Below are 11,083 nucleotides of genomic sequence, written 5' to 3'. Positions count from 1 at the left end.
AGTTACAAATCATGTTCTTCTGTCAGATTGTTCCGGAAGGCACAGATGGGATCCCCACTCAGTGATGGTCTCCTTGGGGTGCAAATGAATATAACGTTCAGGCTTAATATTGTGCTCCACACTCTCAGAATCGTGCTCCAATTACGCACACTCTGTTGTGTTGCGTTATGCCCCATTTAGCAGCTGGAAGCTGGCCACACCAGCAGACCCTTAATCCCTTAATCTGAATAAAATTGGTGAAAAAGCAGAGAGTTTATTGAATACAATATGTCCTTGCAAGAGCGGGTGTCCAAAGCAGGCACACCCAAAACTGACAAAGCATAAGCTTATATTCCCTATACCTGAAGCGCAGGTTCCCTCCCTTGTCTCCCCACTGGCTGGGTACTGCAAGGTTTACAGTCCATCACGACTGCCTAATTTCCCTACTAAAATCCCCGCCTTTGTCGACATCTCTCATCACTCTGATTTCGAGGACCACACCTCCTGTTTACCTTTCTCCTTATTTGGTCCATGCTTTTTATGCTTTTAGGGACGCGGGTGGCGCTGTGGGTTAAACCACCAATAAAGCGAGATGAGCGCCGCAACCCCAGAGTCGGCCACGACTGGACCTAATGGTCAGGGGTCCCTTTGCCTTTACTTCTATGCTTTTACACATTGACTCAAGAGACAAAGCCACATCCTGACTAAACAAGTAAACAAGTTCTATACCTGTTGAAGTATTGTGATAGGAACTTTGAGGTCTTAGGTATATGTTAAATGTTCCTAAGTGTACCAACCAAGCACGTACATAGATCAGCACAGGAAGACCGTCCTGAAACCATTTTGATTCCCAAACTGAGCAAATTATTTCTCTGCAAGGTCAAAGTGGGAAACCTCCCCATTGTTTCTTTCCTCACAAATCCTTTCTCAAGGGCACACTTAAGATATGAATAGGATGTGAGTCTGTGACCTGGCTCAGGAACTAAGTATTTATCATTACAAAAGACTGGCCAGGCTCCCCAGGCAATCCAATCCAGTGACCATTAAACAGGTAACCTGGCAGACAGGAGGTAAACAAAGCACTCAGATTTCTACTGTAAAGTGCCCTTTCTGTGATGTAGGTATGATGTGTCTGGGGGTGGTCTTGATCTACAGGGTGGCAATTTCAAAAGTCTATATAAGGCCTTGCATACCATTTTTCTGGGTTCCTCCTCCTTCTCCTGCGTGTGAGGGGAACACCCTGTTGCAACAGATCAATAAAGATCAGGCTTTAGCCTCTGTTATTTTCTCCTACCAATAGGGAACCTATGTAAGGACTCTGTATGGGCTCTTGGATACCCCCATAAGGGAAAAGGGCAGATTTTTTTGTATACAAACAAACCGTCCCATTTACGAGCATCCTGACCGCAAGCTGGTCTAAATCTAAGTGTAAGCAGGTCTCTGCTGCTGCCTGCCGATATCTAGCTGTTGCAGCCTTTTGGATTTTTGGTGAAAAAAGCAGCATTATCATTCCTCCCATCCTCTGGACTTTGTCGTGCCCCTGATTTACACGGGAGAACAAAAGGAAGGTAAACTTTGGCAGTTAGGCGATCTATGCCAGGTTCTATCATTTCCACATTGCCCTCTGGTGGCCGCCCTTGGGAACAACAACCCCAGGTAAGTAAAGCACAACTCTGGGAGCTGACCCAATCCAGACAGGAGGGCAGGCGGGAGGAAGTGTTGCTTTTACTCTCCTACACACACCATAGCTCACCTTGGTCACACCAGTCTGCCTTGGGTCATTAACTCTGGGACATACAGCTTTTAACCCCCCTCCCTTGCCCTTTCTCTGTCTCACTTGCCCTGATACCTGATCCGGAAGATGTGGACGGTGCCGTTGCTGAGAGCCACGGCAAAGCGCCGCTTCCCAGCCACCGTGACCACCCGCGGCCGGTTGATGCTGTTCTTGGCAGTGAGGAACGCCCCCAACTCCTTCCCACTGGGGGAGAAGGCCACCACCTTGTTCAGCTCCCGCAAGACCACGTAAATGATGCCCGTGGCATCGGCACAAACGGCCCCCGGCTGGCACTCGCCCAGCTGCTCCTCAGAGCACTCGGCCACCAGCTGCCCCGTCCTGGTGAACAGGATCACGCTGCGGCGGTACCAGTCCGAGCCTACAAAGCCGTCCTTGTGGTTGGCCAGGAAGACGAGGCACCTCTCTGCACTGCCCTCAGGCACAATCTTCTCCAGCAGCCGCCCCTCCAGGTCGTACACCTCCAACTGCCCAGCCACGCACACTGCCATACGGTCACCTCCCAGTGCTGCCACTGCATGGCTGGCCTGCCCCTGCCCCAGAGCCTTCTGCCACACCAGGTCACCCTCACCATTCAGGAGGTAGAGGCAGGAGCCGGCTGTGAAGGCCACCTTGCTGCCCACGGTGGCCACGCTGACCGGGGCCACACCACTGGGGACAGGGACAGTGCCCTTGAACTCCCCTTGCAGGGAGAAGCGCTTCAGATTCTGGTTTTGCTTGTCGGCCACCAGCAGCTCTCCAGAGCCAAAGGGGCAGAGCCCTGTGACCAAGGGGCACTTCTGGTCGCTGGGGATCGTGACGCAGAAGCTACATGTGAAGGACGGCTTGGGTGTCAGAAAGGGGGTTCCTGGGACCTTGGGAGGAGGCACAGGGGCTACGGCTTGCTGGCAGCCCCTGAGGATGAGGGTGGTCATGTGGAATCCCTCCTTGGCAGGCGGCACTTTCTGCTGTTGCTTCCTCTTCTTCTTTGCCCCTTTTGTGGCCTCCTCCTTGGGGCCCTCCGGTACTCCAGTGGGGATCTCAGCGTTGACCTCCAGGCAGGGCAGGTGGGTCTTCTTCTTCGCCCCTATTGTGGCCTCCTCCTTGGGGCCCTCCGGCACTCCAGTGGGGCTCTCCTCCCGGAACTCCAGGTGGAACAGGCAAGGGCCGCTGCCCCCGATCTCAGCGTCGACCTCCAGGCAGGGCAGGCGGGTGGCCAGCGGCTCCCAGGAGAAGCCCTGCAGATGCCTGAGACGCTCACAGATGACCTGCTCCAGGGAGACGATCTCCACCTCCCTCCCCAGGCCCAGCACCTTCTGGGCAAAGGCCACGGTGCTGGAGGCCACCTGCTCTTGGAACTCCAGATCGGAGCAGAGGGCCTGGCAGGCCTTCTGCCGCTCCTTCACGTAGTCCGCCAGCTGGGCCAGGACCTCCTCCTGCTGCGCCAGCAGCCGCTGCACCGCCCGCGAGCATGCCTGCTCCACCGCATCCCGGATGCTAGCCTCGCGCACCTGCAGCTGCGCAGCCTCCCTCTCCAGGCTGGCCCTCCCCGCCCGGATGACCTGCACCGTCTCCTCCACCCCGGCCAGGAGCTCCACGATGACCGGCCGGCGGGCCTGGGCCGCCTCAGCCAGGGGCAGGCAAGGGTGCTGGAGGTGGGCCCCCAGCCGGCACTCCCGGCAGAGGACGACGGCACAAGGCGTGCAGAAGAAGCGCAGCTCCTCGCCGGTGTGCTCCTTGCACTGCAGCGCCTGGCGCTTCCGGATCTCCTCGTCGTGCTCTCCGGAGAGGTAGTCCTTCATGGCCACCACGCGGTGGAGGTGGGTGAGGCGGGAGCAGCGGTGCCCACAGGCGCAGTCCCGGCACATGTCGTCGGCGCAGTCCAGGCAGCGGGAGACGGCTGGCCGGCCAGCCTCCTGGCCGATGAGCGGGCAGAGGCTGCAGGTGAGCTCTGCCTCCCCTGTGGGGTGGACCAGGTCCAGCAGGCCGTTGATGAAGAAGTTGGTCCGGAGAGCACCCACGCCCCCCTGTGGGAGGGCCACCCGCTCACGGCACTCGGGGCACTGAAGCTCCTTCCGGCCTCCTGCCAACTTCCGCAGGCACTCCTGGCAGTAGCTGTGCAGGCAGGGCAGGATCTTGGGGCGGCGGAGGCGCTCCAGGCAGATGGTGCAGGTCAGGAAGCCGCTGGTGAGGGCTTCGGAGAGGGACGGGGCCTTGGCCGCCATGGTGGGGTGGTCCCTGCTGCAGGGAGGTTGCCTTGAAGGGAGAGAGAGAGAGAGAGAGAGAGAGAGAGAGAGAGAGAGAGAGAGAGCACTGTGAAAAGGATCCAGCGGTTTTAGTAAACCACAAGCTCAATATGAGTCAACGCTGTGATGCAGCAGCAAAAAAAGACGAATGTGATTCTAGGCGGCACCATCAGAAGTCCAGGGCAGCACAATTTAAGGAGGATAAAGTGGTACCTCGGGTTAAGTACTTAATTCGTTCTGGAGCTCTGTACTTAACCTGAAACTGTTCTTAACCTGAAGCACCACTTTAGCTAATGGGGCCTCCCACTGCTGCTGTGCCACCAGAGCACAATTTCTGTTCTCATCCTGAAGCTAAGTTCTTAACCCGAGGTAATATTTCTGGGTTAGCGGAGTTTGTAACCTGAAGCGTCTGTAACCCCAGGTACCAATGTATTGACAAGCTGGAAGGTATGCAGAGAAGGGCTGCCAAGATGATCAAAGGTCTAGAAACCAAGCCTGATGAGAAGCGGTTGAGGGACCTGGGTATGTTTAGCCTGGAAAAGAGGAGACTGAGAGGAGATATGGTAGCTATCTTCAAACATCTCAAGGGCTGCCACATGGGAAATGAAGCAAGCCTGACTTCAGTTACAAGAAAGGAAATTGCAGCGTAAACATCAGGAAGAACTTTCTGACAGTAAGAGCAGTTTGACAGTGGAGCGGATCACCATTCACTAAGGCACAGCAGAGTCTGTATTGTGGCTCGGAGCCAAGGACACCCTCCCCCCTCCCTGACTTTGCCCAGTCCTCTCGGGACAAAAGTTCTGCAAACACCAGATATGGCTGGACCTTTGAATTCCCTGCAAGGGAGGGAGCGGCAGTCCAGCAACACCTGGAGTGAGAGGGGGCTCCCCGGATCGGGGTGTCCCCAGGAGGCAGGAGAAGGAGCCCTTGCGCCTGATGTAAGGAAACCGAGGCTCTGTACAAGAAGCGCACGTCCGTAAGTGCGCTAGGTAGGAAGGCGTGCACAGGAGCGCACAGCCACAAACACGGGGAAACCCACACACGGGGTGGAAAGCGCCACTCTCCGTGGGTTGAGCCTCACAGGCGACCCCTGGTTTTCACAACACGTCCAACGGGAGTGGGGGTTAGGGGGCAGGACTTCTGGGTCCCCAGGAGACTCCTGGTGCCGGCGGGGACGCCCTTGCCCAGCTCTCATCGAGGCCCTTGCGACCAGCATGACCTCCCCTTCCCCGGGATCCAGGGAGAGAAGGGCCGCCCCCCGACCCACCCCGGCGGACCCTAACCCTCCGAAGGTCTCCGGGCCAAAGTTCGCCCCCCAAACCCCATATCTGGGGAGCGACTCTCGACTGGCTGGCAGCTTGCCCACCCGCCCGCGAAGGAGCCCCTACCTCGGAGCGGCAGCTGGGCTGGGGGTCCTCTCCGCTTGCCATTCCCTGGGAGGTCGCCCCCGAGATATGGGGCTGGGAGTGTCACCGCGCGGAAGCGGAAGCGAATTTGACGCTCACAGGGGGCAGAGGATTCCGCAAGGGCAGGTATGTTCAAAGTCCAAAGGTTTAATCTGGCGCCTAGTTTATTTACTGGGGTAACCCCCTCCAAAAAAGCTCAACATCTTGAATCAACAAAAAGTTCAACAACATTGGGGTAAAATCGTATAGAAAGCTTTGGTCGGCCCTCACGCATGTGCACTTCATCAAATCTGGCTCTCTTTGAAAAAACGTTTGGGCACCTCTGCGCAAGGTGCTGCGGGACTGGAAGGTTGTGACAAGGGGGTCACGGGAGGGCTCGGGGATGGCTCCGCTGGGGGGCCAAAGGGCTGAGAGGGGGCGTCCTGCCCGCCCGCTCCCCTCGGCTCTCCTCGCTCCCTTTGAGCCTCGCAGCCCGTCTCCTCTTGGGGCATCCAGGCTGGACCACCCCCCGAGGAGTTAGCGCAAGCGGGTCTTGGCAAAGTGTGCCGTCCTGGGGCCGCCCCGCTTCCCGCCCCCCTGTTGGAGAGCTCCCTGTTTCCTTCGTGGACGCAAGAACAGAGGACAGCAGCTGGGTCAGGCCAAAAGAGGGACCCGTCCAGATGTGATTCATGCATTGCAGGGGTTGGACTAGATGACCCCCAGGTTCCCTTTTGCCTCCCCCAAGGTCCCCTGCAGGGACACGGGTGGCGCCGTTGGTTAAGCCACAGAGCCTGCGACTTGCCGATCAGAAGGTCAGCAGTTCGAATCGACACGACGGGGTGAGCTCCCATTGCTCGGTCCCTGCTCCTGCCAACCTAGCAGTTCGAAAGCACGTGAAAGTGCAAGTAGATAAATAGGTACCACTCCGGTGGGAAGGTAAACGGTGTTTCCATGCGCTGCTCTGGTTTGCCAGAAGCATCTCAGTCAGGCTTAGTCATGCTGGCCACATGACCTGGAAGCTGTCTGCGGACAAACGCCAGCTCCCTCGGCCAGTAAAGCGAGATGAGCGCCGCAACCCCAGAGTCTTCCGTGACTGGACCTAACAGTCAGGGGTCCCTTTACCTTTACCTTCCACAGTTAAAACAATGCTCACGGCGGCTAAGTGTATGGGGAGGCAGTTACCAATTTTTTTAAAAAAAAATGTGCACCAACAGTCTTATTTGCCCCTGCCTGTATATAAATATATATGCGCAAAGCATAAATAAAAAGGCATTTTATGCATTATTTTATGCATTATTTATGCATAAATAAAAAGGCATTAATATTTTAGGGGTTGGGGAGTGAGAATGACAACTTAAGGGGAGCGCAGAGAGAAGAAAGGCGGTGGTCCCTCTGCAGCAGTGTAACTGGACGCCCTCATCTGCCCCTGCTGCAATAAAAACTCGTCTCATGTATCGGTGTCTACAGCCCCAGTAAATGCTGCAACCTTCCAACAGTTTGGCTTCATCCCCGGTGAAGGCGCACTCCTCCATTGTCTCCCGAGACAGATGGGTGCCCAAAATCAGCTTCCCACATCTTCAAAAGCAGGCATGAAATAAAATGGGGGGGGGGAATAAACCACAGGCGTGTGATTGTGTGGAAAGTAGTGACTGGAACTATGTATAGCATAGGCATAATGATTAAACAAGACATGGTTACAAGGCAAGGTAGCCTGTTATTCCAAGGGAATGTCAATAAAATTATCCAAATGCCCAAAGCCAGATTTGTTCCTAGGTTAAGGGGGGTGGGTCCTCAACTATGTTCCTTCTTGCTTACAAATATAATATAATATAATATAATATAATATAATATAATATAATATAATATAATATAATAATATGTACCGTATTTTTCGCTCTATAACACGCACCCGACCATAACACGCACGTAGTTTATAGAGGAGGAAAATCCGTAGGCATGCCACTCGTAGGCATTCCCTCCATAACACGCACAGACATTTCCCCTTACTTTTTAGGAGGAAAAAAGTGAGTGTTATGGTGCAAAAAATACGGTAATATAAATAATATTTATACCTCGCTCTCCCCGGCCACTCAGGGCGGCTTCCAACAAAACACTAAAATACAATAACCTATTAAACATTAAAAGCATCCCTAAGCAGGGCTGCCTTCAGATGTCTTCTAAAAGTCTGGTAGTTCTTGTTCTCTTTGACATCTGGTGGGAGGGTGTTTCACAGGGCAGGCGCCACTACGGAAAAGGCCCTCTGCCTGGTTTCCTGTAAATTTACTTCTCGCAGTGAGGGAACCGCCAGAAGGCCCTCAGCGCTGGACCTCAGTCTCTGGGCTGAACGATGGGGGTGGAGATGCTCTTTCAGATATACTGGACTGAGGCTGTTTAGGGCTTTAAAGGTCAGCACCAACACTTTGAATTGTGCTCACTAATTGTGCTCACTAATACATCACTCATACATCACGGTTACATCATGAAAGGGGGTGTCTTGTGGCAGGAATCTGAGCATCCTGGACCCTGCCCCATGGTTCCCCTTGTCCTCCACCAAACACCCATCAAGTGAAGCAAAATATATATTTACATTTCCCTGTTTCCCAGCCAATTAATCACACCCTTTTGTCTTCATCTGGGTTTGTTATTTCTGGAATGGCTACCTGTCTGGCACTCAGGTATCAGGAGGCCAGGAATTATCACTCAGGCAGAGGGGCTGCTGAGTAGCTGAGCTCACAGGTCTAGATGAATTTCTGATGTTTTCCCTGTGAGCCAGTACATAGGAACATTTATCAGTGAATTCTTACATTTGGTATTGTGCAGCAGAGGCCCTTTGAATAGATAGGAAGAAACTGTGACCAAGTGTTTTGTGGGGACAAATCACAAAAGTCACAAAAGTGATTGTGCTGATTTTGATAGTGGGCTGCATGTGCAGGATATCTGCTGGAGGGGCAACCCCCCCCCCAACCTATACATAAATTCCTGCAACATTAGGAGCCGTCAACAGCCTTCTCCTCAGGCTGTATCGAAGCAACAGCAGCCCAGGGTCTCCTGGGGGCGGCTAAAAAACTCCCACTTGTGTTGGGGCAGAATATTTCTTTCAGGGGCTGCAATCTCCTCCAGAATCCTGGCTATGATTCCTGCATTGCAGGGGCCTGGGCTGGGTGGCCATGGAGGTCCTCTCCAAATCTACGATTCTATGATTCTGCCATCATCACCACCTGCATAGAGAGAGATCCCAAATTGCACGTATGTTTATGCGTGTGAGAATACACACAAACGCACATGCATGGTCCGTGTGGGTGTTCCACAGAGGTGGAATTGAAATCATCAAAGGTCAGAAGGAAATGAAACTGCTGGGGGTTTGCCAGATGACTCTCAGGCTCCTTTCCAATGATTCTACAATCTTTATTCTGTTAAAGGAGAAATCTGAGGTCTCCCTTGGACAAAAAGCAAGGACCCCAGCCAGGAATGCCAGAGCAAAACAGCAGCCAGTCGGCTTGGTCTTGATTGAAGACTGTCGCGACAGGACTCCCACCTGCCACCAGGTGGAACAAGATGGAAGCCCCGAACAAAAGAGAACCTAAACTTTCATTAGCTGCTAATCCCCATGTTACCCCCCAAAACTATAATAATAATAATAATAATAATAATAATAATAATAATAATATATTATTTGTACCCCGCCCATCAGGCTGGGTTTCCCCAGCCACTCTGGGCGGCTTCCAACAAAGATGAAAAATACATTAAAATGTCACAGATTAATAACTTCCCTGAACAGGGCTGCCTTCAGATGCCTTCTAAATGTTAGGTAGTTGTTTGCAGGCACACGCGCTAAACCCTGTCTGTGGTGCCTATCCCTTTCCCCAAATGATAAGACAAGAGACCAGAGTATGGGTTCAAATTGGTCACAACTTTATTGAATTTCAGAAATTGGAAACTTGGCACAGGCCTTGGCAGGTAACCTTTTGTAGGCTGCTGAACGCCAGTGCCCCAATGTCTTGATGTGTGCGGGGTCCCAACCCTGTATCGCCACTGAAGTGGCAGCCCCGATATGGAAGCAGTGCCCAGAATATTCCTGTGGACTAACACCACAAGCCGATAAGGCTTTGTGTAAGACCACTGTGAATTGTGATTGTGTCAACGGGCGCGTGTTTGAATGAATGAAGAAAGGGCCCTTGCACTGTGGCTGGATCCTGACAAAGTGGCGCATGTCGCAATATGGGCAGGGGCCCGCCTGTTCGGTTGGGGACAGCGCGATCATGACCCCTTTCCGCAATTGGTCAGTTTTTGAGGACCGAATCTTGACATTCAACATATGCCCAGAGAACTTGATTTCGGTGTCTGCCAACCCTGATTGCAGGGGCCCAGCCAAACACTCCCCAATGTGCATGGCACCAAAAAAGGCTAGGGAGAATGCTGCCCGAAAGATTTCAAAATTTGACCATCAGATCTCTGGCCGGGGGTGGGCCTAAGGCCAAGAGAAAAGAAGATGACCCCTTGGCTCAAGCCTCTTTTGCTGTTCTTCCTTCCAGGTTCAATGGCAAAATGCGACATTGAGTCAGCCTTCCGGCTGCTCCCGGTTCATCCTGAAGATTTTTGGTTTCTAGGACTCAAATTCAGGGATAGCTGGTATTTTGACAAGGCTATGCCCATGGGCTGCTCTGTGGCCTGCGCGGCCTTTGAAACCTTCAGCACATTCATTGCATGGGCCTTCAAATCCACATCTGGTTCCCCTTTCATGATCCATTACTTAGATGACTTTCTTATTATGGCGGCCCCAGACTCCCCTGACTGCGCTCTATCCCTAGCTACATTCATGCGCCTTGCAGCTGACTTTGGCATACCTCTGGCTGCTGACAAGACCGAGGGCCCTTCGACTATCCTTTCCTACTTGGTTATTGAATTGGACACAATTCGGCAGTCATCGCGCCTCCCACAGACCAAGCTGGAATCCTTGAAAGTGTTTCCGGAGGCAATGCTTGGGGTTCAAAAGACCACCGTTTGCCAGGTGCAATCCCTATTGGGTCATCTTAATTTTGCATGTAGAGTAGTGGCACCAGGCCGTGCCTTTTGTGCCCGTCTGGCTCGGCTCGTGGCCGGGGGGGGGTAGCCCCCCACCATCACATCAGGGTGACAAAACATAATAATAATAATAATAATAATAATAATAATAATAATAATAATAATAATTTTTATTTATATCCCGCCCTCCCCAGCTGAAGCCGGGCTCAGGGCGGCTAACAACAATAAAACAGTACAAAAGTACAGCATAAACAACACTCTAAAATCATTCATTATAAAATTAATTAATTCAAGCCACTGGCAACCATTGGGCCAGAGCTCCGTGAAGATTGCCGAGGGAGGGAGTCAGGCTGTGCCCTGGCCAAAGGCCTGGTGGAACAGCTCTGTCTTGCAGGCCCTGCGGAAAGATGTCAAGTCCCGCAGGGCCCTGGTCTCTTGTGACAGAGTGTTCCACCAGATTGGAGGCATGGCCGAAAAAACCCTGGCTCTAGTTGAGGCCAGCCTAACTTCTCTGTGGCCTGGGACCTTCAAGATGTTTTTATTTGAAGACCGTAAGTTTCTCTGTGGGGCATACCAGGAGAGTCGGTCCTGTAGGTACGAGGGACCTAGGCCGTATAGGGCTTTAAAGGACGATCTGAGGGTTTGGCTTGCATTCCTGCAGGATTATAACGGGGTTTCAT

At 52.9% G+C, this 11,083-nt stretch overlaps 1 protein-coding gene across 5 annotated transcripts; it reads right to left on the bottom strand.

Moving 5' to 3' along the window:
- Positions 1-1,255: 1,255 nt before the first annotated feature.
- On the bottom strand, positions 1,256-7,472 carry LOC308460725 (E3 ubiquitin-protein ligase TRIM56-like). Of its 5 annotated transcripts, none has more exons than XM_080977242.1 (2): positions 7,454-7,472; positions 1,256-4,006 (listed from the first exon to the last, which is right to left on the bottom strand). In XM_080977242.1, exon 2 carries the CDS (start codon positions 3,973-3,975, stop codon positions 1,813-1,815), a length of 2,163 nt encoding a protein of 720 aa, XP_080833368.1. In that variant the 5' UTR covers positions 3,976-4,006; positions 7,454-7,472; the 3' UTR covers positions 1,256-1,812. The 5 variants fall into 5 exon arrangements, with proteins under 5 accessions (XP_080833368.1, XP_080833365.1, XP_080833366.1 ...); XM_080977239.1 differs by lacking the exon at positions 7,454-7,472 and adding an exon at positions 7,291-7,313; XM_080977240.1 differs by lacking the exon at positions 7,454-7,472 and adding an exon at positions 5,385-5,525.
- Positions 7,473-11,083: the final 3,611 nt, after the last annotated feature.

This window comes from Podarcis pityusensis (genome assembly GCF_964106645.2).
Source record: "Podarcis pityusensis genome assembly, chromosome: 13".
In the NCBI taxonomy this organism is placed as follows: Eukaryota; Metazoa; Chordata; class Lepidosauria; order Squamata; family Lacertidae; genus Podarcis; species Podarcis pityusensis.
This window is presented reverse-complemented; position numbering and strand designations above follow the sequence as displayed.